Source organism: Lytechinus variegatus, chromosome 19, assembly GCF_018143015.1.
Source record: "Lytechinus variegatus isolate NC3 chromosome 19, Lvar_3.0, whole genome shotgun sequence".
Lineage (NCBI taxonomy): Eukaryota > Metazoa > Echinodermata > Echinoidea > Temnopleuroida > Toxopneustidae > Lytechinus > Lytechinus variegatus.
Window position 1 is genome coordinate 20,829,379 of NC_054758.1, and position 22,881 is coordinate 20,852,259.

The window sequence follows — 22,881 nt, forward strand, 5'->3', positions numbered from 1 at the left end:
AAAGAGAGTAGGGTACAATCTCTACGACAGAATCGAAATGATAGGCAGACATAGAACGAGAAAGACAGAGAGAGGTGAAGATGGAGGGGGAAGGAACAAAATACATAATGAAATAGACTGACATCTGTTCATAGCACACACGAACACTGAAAGAAAGAGTGTGTTCAATCTGTAAAAGAGAAAAAAAGGAGAGCAAGAGAGGGGAGAGAAGGTAATAGATAGACAGAAAGATAGATATAACGTGAGGAAAAAGAAAACATAAAAGACAGAGGAGCAGGAGGCTAAAAAGGGAAAGAAATACATGTAGGGGGGGGAGACATTAAAAAAGTAGATCAAAAAGTGAACAAAATTAAAAACGGAAAAAAAGTTAAAGGTTGAGAGCTGTTGATACAGGGTGAAAGAGAGATAGGAAGAGAGAGAACGAAAGTAAGAAAAGAAAACACTTAAAATAAATGAGTGAGGAGACAGGTAGTAAGAGGGGAAACATAACAAACATTGAGTGGGAAAGGCACACAAAAGATATATATTTTATTGAAAGAGAAAGAAATTTTATAAATTGGAAAACAAGATCTAGAAAGAAATTTCATGATACAACAAAATGGAATGCAACAAAATGTCTTTTCTTATACATCAGATGAGAAATATTAGATTATCATAGCATTTTTTAAATAATTTTTTTTAATTCAATGAAGGACACTACATAGCTCATGGCATCCTAGTTTGAAATGGCTTCTTTTAATGTAACTTGATTTTTCTCCCCTTTTTTTCCATTTTAATAAAAAAGATACATAATTGGAAGTCTGTAAATTTCATGATAATAATCTGATAGGTATAAAAATTAGTAAGCTGGTTAATGAATTTGAATATCTTACAGTTGATAATAATTCCATGCAATAACGAAGGTTAGTATGGAGAACCAAAGAGTGACATCATCAATATTCAGTTTTTGCATTTCAGAATTTTTTTATAGCATAATATTTTGGTAGAGCATTGTGAATAATAATAACAATATGCAACAATCATATAGCGCTTCACACAAATGTTTCTAAATACTATTACCCTGGCTTTAGTATAATAATACTAATAATAACATTTGTAGGGCGCTTTATACCGGTGTTTCAAAGTGCACAGGTTGGCTGATTATAATAATATATGTTTAGTCAATGTACAGTACAGTAGTATGGCTACCCTGATCGGGTAGGAATTCTTAATACCCGGTACCAATTTACTACACCTGGGTGGAGAGTGGCAAATGTAGATAAACGCCTTGCCAAAGGACATGAGTGCAGCAATGGGATTTGAACCTCGGACCTTGTGGTTTAAAGTCTGGAAACTTATCCACTGAGCCACAACACCTCTACAAAAACCTCCACACCCAAAATTTTGTGGGAATCGCTTTGTGAGGGCCTCAAAAATGACCTCATGGATACGTAATTATCCTGGGCAATGAAGTCAATGTATCATTTGCCTTGTTCATAACATTTAGAATGAGGCCAATAATATATTGATGGGATAATTATGTAATGATGAGGCCATACTGTATCATGGATCTTTGTAACTTTGTAATTATTACTTTTAAATCATTCTCCAGATAAATCTAAAACATCAATCAGTTTGTGCATTATCATTATTCTTTTACAGAAATGTCAAAATTTCACTAAACACTGAGCTAGATTTTTTTTTTGTAATTTGTATGTTTTGTAAGTTTGATATTTGTTCACAGTGCTACATATGGGGGTGATATGCTTCCGAGCAACAGCTTTTTATTTATATGCTTTTATCACCACTGACTAGCATGTAGCACTTCTCCATTCTGTATTGTTTGTTTTTACCATGTATAAAAGTCATTCATTTTTGCAACATGATTTGGTCAACTAAACCATAATAATAAAATCTTCATGAACTATTTGCCACCAAATTTAGGATTTGGTGGTACCTGTATGCATGCTCTAACAAATTATGGTATCAAAAGTTCTGAAATGCAAAAAAAAAATGCAGTCATCACTTTGGTAAATTATTAAACAGGATATAACATGAATGACAAGGAGGGTGGTTCTTGGACCCGTCTTACAAAGAGTTGCGATTGATCCGATCAATCGTACCTACATGTACATGTATGGAAAGCCAGCAAAGTCAACATGTAAAAAATGCATGTTTGCTAAAAAAAAATTCTAGATATGAATGTATATCCATAGATTCATTGATTTCTTGACAATTTGATGTGCTCTCCTTTATTTACAAAGGACATGTTGCAAATTTCCTGTAGAAACAATCATGACACTGATAAATTTCCATAGAGTTACGATTGATTGGATCAATTGTAACTCTTTGTAAGACGGGCCCTTGTTAATAAAGGTTAGTGTTGTATTAAAATGTAATATGGTTTTCAGTTGACGAGGAATCATTCTTCAAAAGGAGAATAATGCAGGCAAGTGTTATTATTAGTACCAAAAGTAAGAGATATAATGATAATGACTACAAGTTTTACATATATACAAAACAAGTACCTATATTTAGCAAGTTTGTTATTTTCAGATTCGACAACTATCATCCTTTAGACTCAAGAGTTACATGTATTGCAAACTACACTATATTGCCCATAGGCAAAGTTAGGATGATATTATGCAGCAAGAAAATTGGTAATAAATGCTCCGATTACAGGTACATGTACACTTGACCATTGTAATGCTTTTATTGTTTGGAATGCTGAATTAATTTATGTTTATTATCATTTACTTGGTAGAATAAATAAATTTATGAAAATTAAGTATAAAGGAATCCACTAAGGAATCTACAAACAAACTAAAAAATTCATTTCAGTAAATTCTTTTTTTTTTCCAAACAATCTATTCATTAGCATCTTGCGACTAGCATCTGTGTCTTAAAAATTAAATACTTTTTCAAGAGCATAATCCATCTATCTATCATATTTCCTCTAATTTCAAACCATATCAGGAGTCTCTTTGGCGTAATTTGTACTAGAAACTGGAAATAGCTTACCGTAAGTAACGGTGTATTAACCGCACCCGTGTATTAACCGCACCCCCAACTTTGGACTAAAAAAAAAAAAATAAATACTTCTCACATTTACATGCATATTTGAGGTACGAAGAAACAAAAACTAAGTTTAAGATTTCAAAGTTAAGTATCCAAAGAGATTACTGGTATGCGGAAATCTGCTGTTCTTGATCAATTCATCTACAAATGTTAGAAAGAAAGAACGGTCCCGCCAATATTGGCCACTTACACACTCACTCACAGTCACAGTGTACACACACACAGAACTGCCATTTCATTGCAAACTACATACAGTAGCAGTCATGCCAATACATCTTATCAAATTATGATCCGTGTCTTTCCCAGCGTAGGAGGAAGAAACATTCACATTTCTTGCATCACAACCTCACAATCACTTTCAGAAATTTGATGTTTTAGCATGAATTTTGGATACGGGATTACAGGAAAGTTCAAGAAACAAAGAAATTGACATTTTTTTCCAGTTGTTTTTTACGGCTTCGTGCCGTCTCTCTCGATCTCGTGCGTGGTTTACATGGTATCTTATGAAGAGCAAACAGGAAGGAAAAAAACGAGCTGGCGCGAAACGGAACTTTTAATAGCGCCAGCTTAAGTCGCACTAACCATTACAACGCAATCTCTAAGCTCACTCAACTCCCGCTCAGCGGTGACAAAATTTTACCGAGTATGCTTGGCGTCCCTTTTAACTTAGCCAGGGAACTTCACTACTTTGAATTGGCATTGAATTGAGAATAAAGTCAAAATTAGTGTCATGAAGGTGGGTGCGTTTGTTTTTGACAATATCTAATTAAGATCGTAATAATTGCTTCCCATTACCCGCGGCTCATACCCCTGTAAACGACATTGCCTGGGCGGCTACGCCCGGCCACTCGATGTGTTGTGAACTGGCAGACATCGTACATGTACGGGAGGGGTTACGGCGGGCCGGCTCAAACCCGTCACCGTGTATAAACCGCACCCCCGACTTTTGCTTCTATCCCGCCGAGAAAAAGGTGCGGTTAATACACCGTTACTTACGGTATGCTTCATACATGTAAATGCTTAGTATGCCTACATGTACTTAAAGTCAACTTTATGCTGAATATACTAACAGTGACACTTGAAATGTGATGAATACATTTGATTTGTAACAGGGCAACATTTAGACATGACAATTGAAAAAAAAGTCAAAGCTTAATGTATTGGAGCATTAACACATACATGAATTATGGCAGGTGCAAATGCTTTTGTACTGAATTGGCATGTGTTTGGAATATGAGCACACATTATCAACAAGATATAATGAGCAAATAACTCTTAGCGGCAACAATTGTGAGCTGTGAGTGTTTGATGAAAATGAGCATTTTTTAGTAGATGTGACTTGACAGTTATTGTAAAACAAAACCTATTTTTCTATAAAATCACAGCATATCATCTTTCAAAGAAATATACGTGCACCTATGATTGATCCCTGGGGAACACCAGTTTCCTGGCTCAAGCTATAAGAAGAGTTTTATTCTCTTCCTACTTTTTAACCCTTCATTTTAATACATTCATATACATATTTATTAGTATTTTTATTATATTTTGCCTAGTTATTACCAAGTATATCTACATAATCATTCAGTGGGTGGTTTTTCAAGACTCTTTATTCAAAGGCAACGAGAAGAAACATACTATACATATGGAAAACCTTAAAAGCAGGAGGGGCAAATGGTGGATGTTTACTACTGATTAGTGTTCCTCCTACTACCCCATCACGCTTTCAAAAAAATTCAAGAAATGAGACACAAACATCACTCTAGGGAGTAGTTCCGCAAAGGTATTAGCATGAGAATAACCTCGAGGCCACATTTAGCCGACCTGTACCTTGGCCTTGGCCAAAGTAACATGCACAAAGTCTATGGATAAAGGCTTTGTCCCGCAACCTTGTGACTCCGAACTGCCGCCTCCACTACATCCCTGGTATTAGCATCCAAACACCACAGTATTAAAGTAGCCCATAAAAACCCCCAAGACACGATTACCAATATCAGCAATTATCATGAAAAAGCCTAATACGCTTAAAGCATTTGGTTCAATAACATATGCTCTGGTGATGATTGCTCGGACGGAAAATCAGCACGTTTCAGGCCAAACGTAAACTCTTAACCTCCAAAACTAAATAAACCCTAATCCTCATCTTTACATTATTCTGAACCAGATACTCTAATACCATCCTAACTTGTAACCCGTAGCCCTCTGAGATATTCAGACCGGAGCAAATGACCCAGGAGCAAATGTTGTGTCACCATAATATAGTCTCAACTAAGTATTGCATTTCCATGCATTTCTCAGCAAGACATTTTAATTCTTATCATTCATATCTCCTGACCTTTCTTCAACCAATTAAAAGAAAATGCAAAATCAAATCACTCAAAATTATACAATATGATGGGGAGAAGGCCTGGGGGCCACTTCCATTGACGAGTGGATACCATGCATGAAAATTCATTAGGTGGGCTGATGATGTCACATCCCAATATCTTCAATTGGCAAACGTGCTTCAAAATGGCTGATTTTGAGACAACTCTCCATTTGTTTTATACACAAATTTTTAGATTTTCCTCATTATCTTTCAAATTGCATCTTGCTTCCTTCTGAGCACAACATATGTCATGGGAAGATATAATTCACACCACATATGTCAAGGTCAGGAGGTGATGTGAAATATGTCAAATAAATTGGAAAATTTGTGTACAAAACAAATGGAGAGTTGTCCACAAAATCAGCCATTTCAAAGCATGGTTGCCAATTTGAGGATCCGCATAGAAAGTACAAGACTTTTTAAACATCCATAACTTGCTGATTTCATAACCGATTTTGATGAAATTTTTTTTTAATTGATCCTCCAAATTTACTCTTTCCAATACGATTGTTTCTCTTCTTGGGTTTTGGTTTTCCTTAAAATGGGGAGCTCCTATTTGATATTTTGGAAAAATACTTACCTCATAGAGCAAGATAAAGGCCAGCTTGATTGCGACTATAAGCCAGTAGTCCAAAGTAACCTCGTAATTGGCATCGTAGTAGCCACGGTATCTGAAAGATTCCAAATCAAAATGAAAATGACCGACTCCAATAAAATGTGGAATTGAAAGGGGGTCTAGCCTTGGTCATAAAATGTTGTGTGGAAAGGAGAAAAATGAAATAATAAAACCAAAAGGTTAAAGTCTGAAGGAAATTGGACGAGCAAAAAGAAAGTTACGGCTGCTTTAAATTTGAGATCCTTTAGACTACGTAGATTTCAAATTGGCAACAGGGTGAGTAGATTATGAAAAGAGGCAAGGACAACTTTCCCATAGCCCTTGTACTTAATTATCAGGGATTTGTGGTTTTCTCCTAAGTACCCATTCCCATGGGGCAGTAATCTAAATATAACCAAGGAAGTATGTTGTTTTATATCCTCATGGAAGAAAAATATAATTTAAAGTAAAACTTATGGAAAAAAAAAACATTTTAGCCATTGTATGTTTTGGAGTACAATGGAAGAATAGTCCTTGCCTTACATCACTATGACATCAATCTGAAGTCTCCATGGGTATAAGGATTACCAATATTTACAACTGTTAAATTCATAACTTTCTTATTGTTTATCCGATATTGTTCAAACTTTCACCTATCAACTTGTATGATTTTACTTTTTCCCTCTAAAAGCAAAGCTTTTATTTTGGTTGGATTCCCCTTTAATAATATGAATCTGATATACGTTATTTTTTTTCCTTGAGATAAAAACATGTGCATTATTCACTAAGCAATGATACAGTGAACCTTTCTAAATTCTTCTTTTTTGTCACACAACAGAGCCTATGAATTGTTGGGATGGCACTAAGTAACCTATGATATATATAAATTCTGTACATATATATCATATATATTTCATAATATATATAGGATTTGTGTAGCGCAAATAATATCCAACTTGCTACATGTAGGTGCTCAATGCACTCCTATATTACCCGGCTAAGCTAGTCTACCGATTCTGGTGCGCACAGCTTTTTGAGGAATTACTTCCTGCCGGTACCCATTTACCTCACCTGGGTCAAGTGCAGCACAGTGTGGATAAATTTTTTGCTGAAGGAAAACATGCCATGGCTAGGATTCGAATTCACGACCCTCTGTTTGAAAGGCAAGAGTCAGAATCACTAGACCACGACGCGCCCAAAGAAATCATTATATCATGGCATCATTTTAATGAAGAAGCTTTAAGAGGTAAGTTTTGTTGTGTTTTTTTTTCTTCTTTTTTAATCTTCTTTCTTTTAAAGCAATTTTCATATGAAAGTTTTAAAGAAACAATGGTATCGATCAGATGGATTACTAGAATTCTGTTCCTGAAATCTTCTCAAGACAATGCAACTCCTCTTTTTTGTAGAGTCAGCTTCATCTTTTACCTGCACATAGAGACATTAAGACCATAATTCGGGTCCCCTTCTTCAACCCTTGGGTATGACGGATCAGCAGGCTTCGATTCCTCCTGGAAATCCTTGGTCTGAAAGTAGGATAGCGACCAGTTGTTGTAGCCAACAAGACTGTTTTCCTCGCCACCGTAGTAATATTTGAAAACTTGACGGGGAATGAACTCGGAGGTAAAAGCAATGACGAGTGCCTGTAAAAATAACAAACAAACAAGTAGGATAGCGACCAGTTGGTGTAACCAACAAGACTTTTTTCGTCAACACCATAGTAATATTTGAAAACTTGACGGGGAATGAACTCGGAGGTAAAAGCAATGACGAGTGCCTGTAAAAATAACAAACAAACAAGTAGGATAGCGACCAGTTGGTGTAACCAACAAGACTTTTTTCGTCAACACCATAGTAATATTTGAAAACTTGACGGGGAATGAACTCGGAGGTAAAAGCAATGACGAGTGCCTGTAAAAATAACAAACAAGTAGGATAGTGACAAATTGGTGTAGCCGACAAGACTGTTTTCGTCACCTCCGTAGTAATATTTGAAAACTTGACGGGGAATGAACTCGGAGGTAAAAGAAATGACAGGTGCCTGTAAAAAAAAACAACAGACATTTAAAACTGTCAATATTACAAGATAAATCCTCTGAAGGGGAGCAAAACGACCAATATCATTCAAACCTAGCTCTTTGTGAAACATACCCAAGGGGAGTGTTTCACAAAGTTTGAGTTGTGGGAGTATGACTTAGTGTTGCACTTGACTGTTGAAGCGTATATGATATGCAACGCGCAAGCTTATTGAAAACATATTCAGTAGTGCGCATCCTCTTGGCATAATCTGACAAATGCTGTCATACCTTTTTTTGATGCATAATTACCAACCCTCAATAAATTTAGATCCTCATCATTTACATGTATTCTCTTACAAATTCCAGTTGCTAAGTAATCATGCGGGGAATGGGCCTTTGCTCATGCAGGGCCTTGCCTGTGGAATTCTCCCCCACAAAGTTTGAAAACCCAGACTTCAGTGACCACCTTCAAGGGCAACCTGAAAACATACCTGGATAAGAGTGTTTTTTGATGGACATTGACTTATTGTTCAGACATGTATTAAATGTAACTAGTTTTTGTGGTTCTGCTCTGAAGCGCCTTGAGCATCTAATCAAGATGGAAAGTGCGCTATACAAATCTCATGTATTATTATTAACGCATGCAAGTAGGAATGTCAGTGCCACTCTAAGCCATACTTAAATCTCTGTGAAACCCCCTCCCTGGTTGAATGTATATACTTACATTAGTCAAGACAGACAGGTTTCCAATGGAAACTAAGATGGCATACCAAGCACCTGAAAAGCACACAAAAAAGATGAAACAAAAGTGAAAGATGAATACCAGTTGTGCTAACGATCTCAAAATCCAATAAAACTACAACCAAAAATATGTGCCAGTGGCTCTGGAAGAAAATGTGCAATTGCTGGGAAATGAGCAAAATAAGCAGGGAATTCCATCAAATATTGGGTATATTCCTGAACTAAATTAATACACTGTCCCACATATGCTTTTCTATGTTACTGATCATCAGAATTATCGGTTTTGAGCTAAGTTTTCATGATTTCACAAAGATAAGTTTACATTAATGTACAAGATCTACATGTAGATATATGTCAACATGCGAATAAGTAACTTTTCTGGTACAGAATGAAAACATTCCCTTTCAAACAGAATTTTAATCGTCTTCCCTTTCACAAGTTACTTAATGATGATCTGCTCTTACCGATATCTTGAGCCCTCTTGGCGACGGGTCGTCTAAGCTGAGAGATGAATTTGTAGGCATCTAGACGGACCTCAATGAGGTTGTTGAGTAGAGCAAAGAGAGGGGCCAGGGGGAACGCAGCCACGAAGATAGTTGAGAAACCAAACTGAACGACTGAAAATCAGAAGAGAAGAGGAATAAGAAACAGTCAAATAAGTGAGATAAAGAACACCACCTATGGGAGATGGGAAAAGATAATTTCTTTTGTCAAATTTTACAAGCTCTTCTCAATATGTGCCAATAGTCCTATAAACCGGGGAAGAGCATGAATTTATGCAATGCACTACACCAGCAGAGCTGCTCCATGGGTTGATTTCACTCTATATCATTTTGTTTCACATTGTAAAAAGTAATGAGGCGTAGTCTGATGACACAAACCCTATTTTTTTACATTTTTCTCATAGACCCGTACTATCAAGTCCCGTTTACCTTAGGCCATGGTCTAACTGTATTAATATTAAGGGAAGCCAAACATTTCAAAATCCATTTACATGGCTTTTTTCTAATGGTACAGTGATAAAGGGAATTACTTCAGTAACTATTCCCAGTCAGTTATGAATTATTTGAGTATCAAATAAGCTGACAAATGGATCTTGAACTGCGAGAGAACCTCTCACAATTGCTTATTAGTTATTGACTAAATTCAATCCAACTATAGAATACCTCTCAAAATGTTTGACCTCGTTATTCTATCAACAACAAAAAAAATAGTCCCATGTGCCTCTTTCATAAAGACTTAGACTGTACACCTATGTTAAATATGTCATTATTGCGACTACCGTGAAAATCTTCATTGCGATTGGCTGTGGAGCCATGCTACTATGGTAGCTGCCAAAATGGTAAAGTTACAATAGTCCTAACTCTTATCAAATGAGACCAAGGCTGTTTACGTACCCATCTCAAGGTATTCTTTGAAGAGCCCTCGTGGTCCAAGGTCGGCCAAGTCAGCATCTTGTTCCCACTGCTCATAGCGTCCCTTGCCGCTCTTTTCTTCCTTGCGACCAGTACGGGAGCGCCAGAAGTTCAAGACAACACTTTACAGAGGGTAAAGAAACGGGGGAAACAAAAAGTTTCAAGTATATTCATATCACATGACCATAGATAATGTCACAATCTATATATCTATATAACTGTATTGGGGAACATTTCTGTACACTACAGTTGCCGTTCGACAAACTATCAATTCACCCCTATCTCAATTTTACACTTTGGCCCGTATTCTGAACTCTCGTTTAAATCAACCCTGGTTTAAGGTTGTGGTTTAACTCTGGAGAGCCAATTAGGGCACAATTCGCTAAAAGAGTATGACACCGATATTGTCCATGATTGTCTGGGAATGATAACTGAAGTATTTTTCTTCATTATGAAAGCAAAAGGAAACAACAAAAGTAAATATACGAAATATACAATATAGACAGAATTTCTGAACTTTTGGGTCCCCATAATTTTAGCACCAAGACAGACCGTGGTCTAAGTTAAACCTGACTTCCGAATCGGGCCTTGGAGGTAATTTTTTCAATTCATTACATATTGCTATTTTCACCAAACCAACAAAAATGTTAAATTGTCGTCCGCTTTCATTAAAATCAACAGCAATTCAGGAAGAATGTCTTGTTGAAACTACTTACGGCAAAGCCAATTCCATGAAGTTATTGAAGAACTGCTTTCCACACATAGTGATGGCGATGTTGATGAATAGTTCTTGCATGCACCCTGCTGGATCACACTACAAAGAGAGACAAAAAATATAATCAAATTTGTTTAACTGTCACCATGTATGGCTCCTAATAATAGCCAATTTTTATAAGCGCTTTTCCCAGAATGGCTCAAAGCGCGTTACAGCATATTATTACCCCGTTCATTGGATTCATTTCAATCAAGCACGAAAAGTGCACAATTTCCACTCCCTGGAGAGCATTCCTTGCGTTCATTGCAGCCTCATTATGGCACTGGCAAAATCAAACATACAATATCTTCTGCATCCTACCAGGTACCCATTTAGCACCTGGGTCGAGAGTGGCAAAGTGTTGATTAATGCCTTGCCAAAGGACGCTTGACCGCGGTGGGATTCAAACACACGACCCTCTGTTTACAAGTCGTCAGTCAGAACCACTACACCACGACTCTTCCATGGCTCTAATACTATTTGAAAGCCTAGAATTACTATTTGCATCCACTTGGTTTTCTGGTATACGGTCTTATTCCAGTACTATAGCTAAAAGCTACTTGGTCTAAAATCAATATGGTGGAGCTTTTATTCAGTCCAACAATCACTACCTACAAGTCAATACTCCACCTGAGCCTCATGCCAAGATGGTCTTCGTCCACTACGTTTCTCACTTTGTCAAATAAAAATCGATTCATAAACATTTCTTTGAATATCGTTGCACGGCAGGCAGAAAAGCGCAAATTTCTTGCCAAGCAGAAGGGCGCACACACTAATTCCCATCTAACCTATAAAATATCAACATATTTTAGACCAAACTTACATGAATGATAAAGAGATGAAATGGAACATGCATAGTAAATTTGGTCTGAAATAAGTTGACATTTCATAGGTTAGATGTAGATGAGATTGAGTGTGTGCGCCCTTCTGCCAGTCGTGCTACGATAATAGTATTTAGCTTAATGATTAAACACGTTATGTGGGTGCGTCGTGGTCTAGTGGTACTGACTCTTGCCTTTCAAACAGAAGGTCGTGGGTTCCAATCCTAGCCATGGCGTGTTTTCCTTCAGCAAGAAGTTTATCCACACTGTGCTGCACTCGACCCAGGTGAGGTAAATGGGTACCGGCAGGAAAAAATTCCTCAAAAAGCTGTGCGCACCATAATCGGTAGACTAGCTTAGCCGGGGTAATATAGGAGCGACTTGAGCACCTAGCAAGGTGGATACGTGTGCTATAGAAATCCTATATTATTATCATTAAATATTTCAATGCTATCTCAATCTCATGAATTAAAAAGAAACGATTACACTGTTTTTCCTCACCTCTTCTTGACGCCAGATACCAAACACACGGCCATAGTCAGCTGGAGTACCTGGTAGGCTGTTAAAAAAAAGACAAGAATACCACACACATTAATCAACATCTTTATCCAACTAATTTTACACATAAACAAGGTTTCATCTTAACCACACAAGAGATACCTTAAAACATTTGAATTATTTTGTATTAGTATCATTGAGAGACCTACCATCCCTTGAAGAACGCAATGTAAAAACTGGTAGAGTAGTACTTGAAAATGCTATCAGAGATACATGTTAAAGGTATTATCATAATTATCATTATCATCACTATCGAGACACCTACCGTCCCTTGAAGAATGCAATGTAAAAACTGGTAGAGTAGTAGTTGACGAATGCAAAGAGGTACATCTTAAATGCATTATCAAGATCTTATTTATATTATTATTACTATTATCATCACTGTCAAGAGACCTACCGTCCCTTGAAGAATGCAATGTAAAAACTGGTAGAGTAGTAGTTGACAAATGCAAAGAGATACATCTTGAAGGTGAAACTGTCTTCGTACTCGGTCTCCGTTCGGTGAAGTTCTGTAAAAAGAAATATAACATGGATATGAAATGGTGATGAGGATCCTAAGCAAATGATTGGTGAATAACTATCATGTGACCAGTGATTCATTTTAGCAGGCAAATTTGCAGATGACAGATATCAACGACTAATTCTATTGACCGTCTCGGTTATGAGATAATGAAAAGCTATTGAACCTCTGAAGTATTGTATGTATAGGCATGCAATTGCCAAAACCTGAAAATTTAACCTTTAAACCTTGAAAAACAAAATTAGCATTTTTTCTAAACATTACCCTGGCTTCCTTTCTCAAGAAACAATAATTTATTACCCTGTATTTAAGCACTAGACAGGCGTAACATAATAGCATTTTCTACATGACTTTGTCTCTCTTTCTCAATAAATCAAAGATAAACACAGAGTATGATTTATTCTTGTACTGCATGTTACTTACCAAGGTTGGTGAGCCACACAGCAATCCGTTCATACAACTGTAAAAAAAAAAAATTCATCAACATGTAAAGCTGGCATATTAAGTTTTTATTTGCAAAATATTAACAATGTGAATTATAAAGTGCCACTCTACATATAATGCATGAAGCATGCAAATGATAACCATACAGGTTTTCAGTTTAACAGAGAAGTATGAGACTCACCATGTAAAAATTTCATGATTAGGTGTGGAGTCCCACAAGGCTCCATCACTAGTCCACTACTTTTCACATTGGTTACATATGCACAATCCCTTTAGGATATCTTGTGCATGAAGTACAATACTCACCATTTGAAGGATCATAATGAGGATGAGCGAGATGCAGGAAGCCGTTACCGAGGTGATGATGGAGGAGAAAGATGAGATGAATTCCTGGTCGATTGAGAAGATAGCCGCCTTGACAACGATTCTGTAGATGATGACGGTCATGACAGCTGCCATGACGAGCAGAATCTACAGAGGCATTTAGGGAGAAAATTGGTCAAAAGACCAACAGGAAATAAGTTAGCTTTCCCTCAACTAAGGTATTCTAAAATAATACCCCCTTCCCTCTTAAAAACAGTCATTGTCTGGGGTTGTTATGGTTTTGTTTTTTAATCATTAAATAGTGGTTCAAGCCCATGATATGACTACAACTTTTTTATATTTACAAAATTGTGAATGAGTTTGTATTATTCAACATTTTTATGCTTCTTTTAGAAATATTTTTATCAACACACATTTTACTCTGAAAAAAAACAGATATTCAGTCTCTTTACGGCTTTGTGTAATGTGGTGTTAATTTGGAACTTCTGAATTCTGAAAGAAAAGGCTCTTCAAAGGGGACCTTAACAATAATTTGTTAATATAAGTTTATTCTGCACCAAAATAAACTCAAAGTGATTTACTCTTGATAAATTGTTCTTCTTAGGTATATATTTACTTACAATTTAATAAATAAAAGAATACTTAAATGATTCTGAATCATATATATTCAATGTAAATGTTAGAGCATACATATATATACTTAATATTTCTATGAGATACCAAAAAATTATGATTTGCAAAATGCACTAGAGTGAAAATCTAAATATCTGCAAATTCCATTTTGGAAAGTAATGCAAAGAATGCTTTGTAAATGTGCATAAATTCTTCATTCATTAGGCAGTGCAAGTCTTTAATTTGAACAAACAAAATTGCCGATAAATCAATAAAAGTGATTGTCCATGCCCAAAAAGGGTCATTTTTCATGCATTATTTAAAGTAATAAGAATATATTAAATCAAAATAAACATTGCTTTATCCTACAATTTGTTGAACAAAAAAAGTGACTCAGTACACGAAAATATAATATTGATTATGAATTAAGATAGAAGTAAATCAAATATGATCAGTCACCCCAGAGCCAATAGTAAGTTGCCAGGGAATGTTCCTGTAAATAGTCAAAATAGTAATTTGGTCTTTATAAGGCAAGAATTTGAAAATTGAATTATCTGAAAGAGTAATTCTTCTTCACACTGCAAACATTTTTCAGTGGTAAAAGTGAATAAATATCTAAGATACAAGTTTCTTCAGTAAGCAGTTTGGCAGATTGCTTGAAAGCTTCATTGAGATTGCACGCTGCACATATCTCATGTTTGAGTGAACCCCAAACTTCAAAACTTGCTTTATCCTTTATTTTTTCAAGCTTCTGCAGAATTTATTCTGCATACAATTGAGCAATCCTGTGGGTAATTGTTGATAAATTGTGAAAAGCTATATCATTTATAGATGTGATTTTTCAAGTTGAATACAAAAAATTAATTCATTTTGGGTGACTTATTGTTGGTTTTGGGATGGCTGGTAATAAACATATTCATATTACTTAAAAGTTATATTATTTGGAATTGGTGTAGGTAGTATAGGGGCAAAATCATTTCCATGAATTATTCATTTGTCAGTATACTGTCAATGGGCTGTTAAAACTTTATCGAATAAGGCAGTTCATAAATAGCTGACAACCTCAAATTGCCAGAAAATGGTCTTTTAATTCACATACAGAATCAATTTTAGATAAAAGAAGGTTGCTTATAAATGTCATAACTCTCAAGTATATATTTTTTTCTCAGCTACCCTCAAAATCTCTAAATTTTGAGATATAAACGTTATAATAGCCCATCGACAAGTACGTATAGAACACCCTCGTCCCCAAGAATGTGAACACGTGGGTGAATGCACCTGTAACTAGATACACATTTATTCAGGGAGGACAGAATAAATCAACCAGCCGCAAACATCTAGCACTTCCAATACCTAATAAACTTCTGCTTTTGTAGGCTTCTTTTGTGATATATTTATGTCCTTTTTCAAATGAATTATTATGTCCAAGAAAAATGCTTTATTGCAGAGGATTTGAAATTTCTGAAATGCCAAACATGTTGAAATTCTTAAATCATTTCTGGATGGAAATTCCATAAAAGAACAGGTATATGTTTGCAAAAGGTTGATGGAATCTCTCTATAAAGATTCATTCAATTTGATTAGACAGTCAATAATACTCTACTATACAAAGAAGATTAGCAACATACATCTACATTGAATAACAGTTAAAGAGCTATACAAAATTAAAAACTTGTAAACAAAATCGGTCTATGAGAACGAATGTGATTTACATATAGAGTTATATTAAAAGAGATAGAGTATATTATTATACAAAGATCAATACAGCAAATAATCAGAAAACCACAAATATATTCATGTTTAGTCCACACAACATCTACAAAAACACTCAATCGTATCCCTAATTTACATTAATTTCAATGAAAACTGAGAAAAGAGAATTTGTCAAAAGCGCTATCTATACAAAGGAATGACAAAATGAGAGTTATAGATGGTGGTTTTATTTCAATTTATTAATATTACGTGATTCTTTTTATATTTCATATTAATTCCTATAAAAAAAATGGAAGACTGGAAAACTCCATATATTTCGCAAAAGAAATAAGAAATCTGGAAATTCTACATGATGGAAAACACAGGTGTTGAACTTTGATAGTAATCCATATGAAGAAATCTTGTCAACTCAATAATTCAGATTTCTCTAATATTGAAACTAATTTGGATAAAAATTACATATGTTCTATGTAAATGGAAACAATGTTAGCCAGAGTTTGGTAATATCATTATGTTGGGTTTAGTTAAACTATTTCAAATATGAATTCTATTAATGCAATATCCACCTCAGTGTTTTAATATCAATATCACCTACCCATTTTCAATAATAGGACAATACAAGTAGAAGCTAATAATAGGCCATTATTTTGTTTTAATATTCTCTCCTTCCTTTCATTTGCAACAGAAAATTGCCTCAAATGATTAAATAGTTTCCTATACTATAACAGTAAGCCCACTTAATGAAGCAGAAAACAAATTACTTATGAATTAAAAAAAAAATGATGTTCAGATGAGTTCAAAATTTGCACTTCTCCTGTCTCTTAGAGCATAATACATGTGAAAATTAATGGTTGCGAATATTGCAAAATTTACAGTATTCTTACTGGGTGATTTCAAGTTTGGTGTTTGTGTCGGTGTGGGCATTTTAAAGAAAATATGATACATAGTATCACATTAATAATACATGATGCTATGAACACCAAGACCAGATTCCAATTCCAGTTTGGCGCTGTGCATATTATTGATTCATTTACATGTAGCTCAACACCTGCTTCCAAGTAAAGTTTGGTGCTGTGCTGAAATAAAAACTAGGCCTACGCCACTTGGTCAACACCAAGCTTGAAATCTCTCAATGCATTCAGTAATGCCAATGTACTACCAAATTTCAGCCCAACAATAAACCAACAATAAGTTGTTTTGTATTAAGCCAAATTAGTTGAGTTAAAAAAAATGTATTTTAATTGATTAATTCTGTCATGATTTTAATCATTGAAAGATTTTTCAAACTGTGTCATAAATACAAATTATGTTGGCTGACTTATTGTAGGTTTAAGTTGGGCAATCACATCATAAAAATGAATTAAAATGTGCATCTAGCCTTTTTGAAGACACAATGGCACTATACAATGCATCTCACAAAAATGGAAACCCGTTTTCAGAGATATATTTCACAATTATTAAACATGTTTTTATATAAATTTAATACTTATGGTAAGAATGGAATCTCCTCTTTAATTTGAGACCAACTGCATAGCAAATCATTCATTTGGGATCAGTGAGAGAAACTTAATAAAGACTACAAAAGAAATGCTAATGAGCTTATCGGCGAATAAGCACAGTCGTCGTGTCACAAACAAACCTTGTCCAATTTTTCTGCGCAACCTGATTTTGACATTAAAATTTCAAACTCGTATTGCTCATTAATATATGAAGTGTTTGTCACTTAATTACGTATCAAAATGTAGAGGAATAATTGATTGTACTCTGTATGATGATGTGAACGACATATCAGGATTAGTTTGCTTTGAAGAAAAAGATGTGGGAATCCCGGTTTCCATTTTCTGGGACACACTGTATATCACTTTAAAATGAACTGTGGAGGCCACACAGAAACGTTAGTAGTGCTAACAAAGCATTAACAGAGGCCCCATTACAATAATGTAACAGCAATGCTGATGTCACAACAAAGCGTTGTTTACATCTTTGATCAACATTTGAATTTAGAATTTAAAAAAAAGTGACGAAGTTTCATACTGCTTGTGCTTTTTTAGCGCTAATAGAGTTTCTGTGTGCCAGCCCCTAGGTATCTTGTATGGCTTTAACTAACATATTAAGTATTTCACCCTACCATGAATAGGATAATCGCTAGACCCCCTATGATGCGGGGATATCGGACTCTCAGGGGGACAAATGGCTCCTCTCGCTACAGGGGTCAAGGGTCAAAGCAGAGGTCAGAGAGGGGTTATGTTTGTTATCCAAGAAAACCCCAGCAGATGTGTAGTTAAAAGAAAATTGTGTGGATGTTAGCAGGATTGAGGGACACCATAATTACGTACAGTGTCAGGGGTTGGGGAGAGGTCACATGGCAGGTCAAAGAGGGGTCATGTTTGTTATCCAAGAAAACCCCAGCAGATGTGTAATTAAGAGAGAAAATTGTGTGGGTGTTACCATAATTCATGGGAAGCCGTCATCATGCACGTGCACCAGGGCATAAGGATAGTTGACATGGTCACACAAGGGGTCACGCCGTGGGGTCATCCATGGCCAAAGGTCATCCAGAATCCAAAGTTTTAGTTGCCACATGCATGGGTGGTTTTTGTGAGGTGCATTATTAATGGCATGAATCACACACATTTGAGAATGAGGGTGTTAATGGAAATTCACAATGCATGTGGAATGAATAACACAAATCCCAATTTGATATTAAATAAAGCACAATTTTGAGTTTCATAATACAATTTTAATTCATCAAGTACAATTTCAATTTACCAAATACAGTTTATACGCAATTATTCAATTTGGATATTTGCATATATATGTGGAGCAAATATTGTAATAAAATGAATCCCAATTTCCATTTTAGTAAGAATGATTTTCAATGATGAATTTGTATATAAGTTTCCAATATACATAAATTATTTTTTAATGGTATAAAATTAATAATTGGATGGATGTACCAACAGAGATTTTGAGCCAATTGATAAGAATAATATTTATATTTATAATATAAGCAAGAAATGCAGTTAGAAGATATTTTGATTTGTATCAGTTTAGCAATGTTCAAGGGGGAATGAAAAAAAAATATATAGAGGTACATGTATTATGTCCCGGCCCGGTTAACAAAAAAAAATATATATCGTTAAAGGGAGTATGATCAGACATAAAGGATCAAATATGATTTTGACAGAACCACAAGAGACAGAGTGTAATGTCACATAGTGAGTGAATTTTGGAAAGAAGGGAGAAAGAATAAAAAAAAGATCAAATTAAAAATTAGTGCAAAAGACACCAAGTGACTGATTCCACAACAGACCAATTTACATAGAGGACTGAACAAAATAAACTACTGATTCATTGAATTCAGCATGGAAGAGGAAAGAATGGCAGAATATAGTGTGTAATTTCATAATCCCAAGTTAGAATCAGGATAAAATAAAAATGATAACATGCATGGTGTGTTAAAAAGAAAATTATTGTGAGTGAAGAAACAAGAAGGTAAATAAAGGGGAAGAAATTGACAAATTAAATGAAAATAGTTGGAAAAGATACCGTTTTGCTTGTGTTATATGCATTTACATACAAGAGATTGCAGGACAGTTCGCAGTTCAAAGAAAAGTTATGTGATATATACATTTGAAGTCAAAACTCAATCCAATGTTAGATTACAGCAATCAGATACGATGCAAACAAAGTAGCGTCAGAGTCACTCAGGTAAGTAGATGAAGGTGAAATATGCAAGCATTTGCGAAGGTTAGTCGAAGAGAAGATACACTTTGGGGTTTCCAGGCGACACAACTGAACATAAAACAGGGTTTGTAAGGTAGAAGGATTTGCCGTGTGCTGTCGGGAAGCACCGGTTCGTAATCTCTCACCATAAACGTAATTGTAGTGATGGACGTCATAAAGCGTGGGAAGCGACGGTAGAACTTGATGTACGGCTCTGGGAGCTACACAGAATTATCAGATGCACAACAATGGAGAAATACATGCACAGAAGTTATGTATGATATGAACATGATGCTATCTAGTAATGCAATGATACGATCATCGCATTGGGATAGCAACTACATTTGGCATTTCAGGGATTTCTTTGTTATTGTTTGTCATGTTGAATTCTTGCTGAATTCTAGTCAAGTCTCACCATGAAGAAAATGGATGTAACCGATGCTGAGAATCTTGGGAACTTTTTCGAGAACTTCATGTAAGGCTCGGTGAGCTGAGGGCGCCATAAATCAATTCACACGTCATGCGGTCAAACAGCGTATGTTAAGAAACAAAGGTGACATGATCAAGAAAACGTGAGCATGAACCATGAATGCACATAACAAATAAAAAATCACAATCTATGAATATTCACGAGTATCATGTTTGGTTGTCCACCATTTGGTGGCAGCGGTGGGATACAGGATGAATTCACAAATAAATTTACAAATATTTATGAGTATCCTGCATGTCTGTTCACCAACTGGCAGCAACAGTGGGATACACGTTGAATATTACAAATAAATTGAATATTCATAAGCATCGTGTATGGCTGTTCACTTTTTGGTGCCAGCAGTGGGATACATCATGAATATTCTCAAATGAATCAATAAATATTCATTTATCCAAAAACACACATTGAAATGTTCATTGGACATATGAATGGAACAAGAAAACAATAATTTAACCAAAGGATATTATATGATATATTAACATAATGAATATTCATGATCCTGCCTACATATATTTGGAGATAATCCAATCACCAGGTACATGTTTGCTTTCAAGTGAACCTGATAAAAAATGCATATTAAATTCTTGATTAGTTTTTAAATCATGAACACCATATACATGTAATGCGATTTCACTCAGGGTGCCTGCAAACAAAGAAATGTTGATTATTCATGCCTAGGTGAGAATCCAATCTTCTTATGCAACACACACAAAAGTCAAGCAATTAATTATAAAGATATTTTTACCCAATGATAATGACCAAAAATGTCTCAATTAGGCCTTTCTGGGGATAGTTTAATAAAGATCTTTCAAGCTTTGCCAATATGACTCAGCAGCCAATAAAAATAAGGCCACTTCATTGTACAGGTAAATTTTCCTTTGAATCTTTTGGGACAACAGAAACCTGTTTGACTCAGGAGAAATTTGATTTACTAGAAAAAGTACATGACAATTTTTTTTGCAAAATCATCTAAATTTGAGTGAATATTGAATTTATGGAAGGTCTACTCATTCAGGTTTAACAATTGGAAAAGCTACAATTGCAAGTCTTTATGAAACATTGTGTAGTTGTTCTTGTCGGAATGGACGGCTGCTTGATTTGGGTCTATATTCAAATGAGGAAAATCCAAAGACTCCCATTCTATCGGAGTGCATTTACTTTGGACAAAAATTAACATTAAAAAACAAAACTGAAATAGCAAACCTGGGACCTGTTTCATGAATGAAATAGTGAGTTTCAAATACAAATTTGCTTTGAGCCAATCAGATGCAAAGATTTCAATAGCTTATAACAGAAGTGAGTAGTTTCAAGGTGTGTGGTCACAATCCACAAGCCAGTGACGAAAATGCATCAATCTGAGGAAAAATCAAGCAAGAATTTTAGATCACATCAAGGAATGTTAGAAAGTGGAGACATTTTCACGGTCCTTTCCGAGATCTCCTCACCAGGAAAACGACAGACATCACCGAGGCCCAGACACGGGGGAACCTCTTTCTCGGTTTGATGTACGACTCACGATTCTACAAGATTCGGGTGGAAAAGGAGATATTTAATGGTGACCGCTTGTACAATAGTACACAGGAAGTGAATGAAAATGAGTTGGCTTGGAAATGAACTTGGACATAAATCAGCAATCATTAATTGGCAGTTGGTATGCCATACTTAGACTCATTCACTTCAATCTGATTGGCTGAGAGTAGATTTGTTATAGAATTTAAACATTTGTTATCATAACAAGTCTTTATGAAACCCGACCATGAGGTAAGAAGTCCCTTTGTCCAACCTCTGACAATCTGAAAAGAGAAACAAACTTATAATAGCAAACATGGAGGGACACACAAAAGAACAAGATGACAGGACAGGAGATCCATAACTTCAAAGTTGTTTCCGCTTTCCATCACTTTGGCTTCCAAATGAGGGGTTTATGGCACCACTGCATACAGGGAGTGGAGAAGAACTGGTTAGCATAACAGAAGCCGATCAAGATGATGATATTTGCATATGTATTTGAAGGGAAAATGTGCACAGCATCAATAGCAAAGGCAGTATCACACCTGCCACAAACTGTGTGATTGGTTGCAACTGGATTTTTTTATTTTTGAAGATATCATGATGTTGCCTACAATAATTACAAGGAAAATGCTTTTCTTTTGAATTGATCTCCTGAATGAATAGGAATATCAAGATTGCAGGTGGCCCATTTATTTCTAGATAATGGCAAAATGGGAAAAAATCACAGTGAGGTCATACCAATCACAGCTGGCGCCCATTTTACAAAGAGTTGCCATTGACCTAATCAATCACAACTATGGAAAGCCAGCAACATCAACATCTAAAATATTTGTTTGTTCAACATATTTTCTATAAATAACGTATGTTCATACATTTACTGTTTTTCTTGATAATTCATTATCCGTTTCTTTGTTTTCAAAGGACACTGAGCAAATTTCCTACAGAAAAAAATTATGTCATTGATGGATTTCCATATACTCGAGAATGATCGAATCAATCATAACTCTTTGTAAGACAAGGCCCTGGTCAACTGGGATTCAGTTTGGCCATTACTATGACTTAAAAGCTAAAAATTGAAATATCTAAGTTATTTCTATTTGGAAGATTATTATGGATCACGGTCAGATACACCTTACAATTTGAAACTCCACATCAAGTCCTTTTTTTTTATTTCTATCAAAATCCAGTCGCAATCAAAGGATTTACAGCATATCAACCA

General features: G+C 35.4%; 1 protein-coding gene across 12 annotated transcripts in view; it reads right to left on the reverse strand.

Annotated features, from left to right (window-relative positions):
• Window positions 1-22,881, reverse strand: part of LOC121405697 (anoctamin-4-like) — a 93,866-nt gene that overhangs the window by 7,547 nt on the left and 63,438 nt on the right. For 8 of the 12 annotated variants that reach the window (XM_041596608.1, XM_041596615.1, XM_041596613.1 and 5 more), the window contains 11 exons: window positions 19,807-19,881; window positions 13,592-13,756; window positions 13,265-13,301; window positions 12,719-12,830; window positions 12,265-12,322; window positions 10,905-11,002; window positions 10,171-10,310; window positions 9,238-9,390; window positions 8,757-8,809; window positions 7,443-7,657; window positions 6,003-6,093 (listed from right to left, as the gene is read on the reverse strand). In XM_041596608.1, coding sequence (XP_041452542.1) covers window positions 6,003-6,093; window positions 7,443-7,657; window positions 8,757-8,809; window positions 9,238-9,390; window positions 10,171-10,310; window positions 10,905-11,002; window positions 12,265-12,322; window positions 12,719-12,830; window positions 13,265-13,301; window positions 13,592-13,756; window positions 19,807-19,881 — 1,197 coding nt within the window. Of the gene's footprint in view, window positions 1-6,002; window positions 6,094-7,442; window positions 7,658-8,756; window positions 8,810-9,237; window positions 9,391-10,170; window positions 10,311-10,904; window positions 11,003-12,264; window positions 12,323-12,718; window positions 12,831-13,264; window positions 13,302-13,591; window positions 13,757-18,062; window positions 18,138-19,806; window positions 19,882-20,075; window positions 20,151-22,881 lie in introns of all 12 variants that reach the window. The other 4 variants (XM_041596605.1, XM_041596614.1, XM_041596611.1 and 1 more) reach the window with 2 other exon arrangements.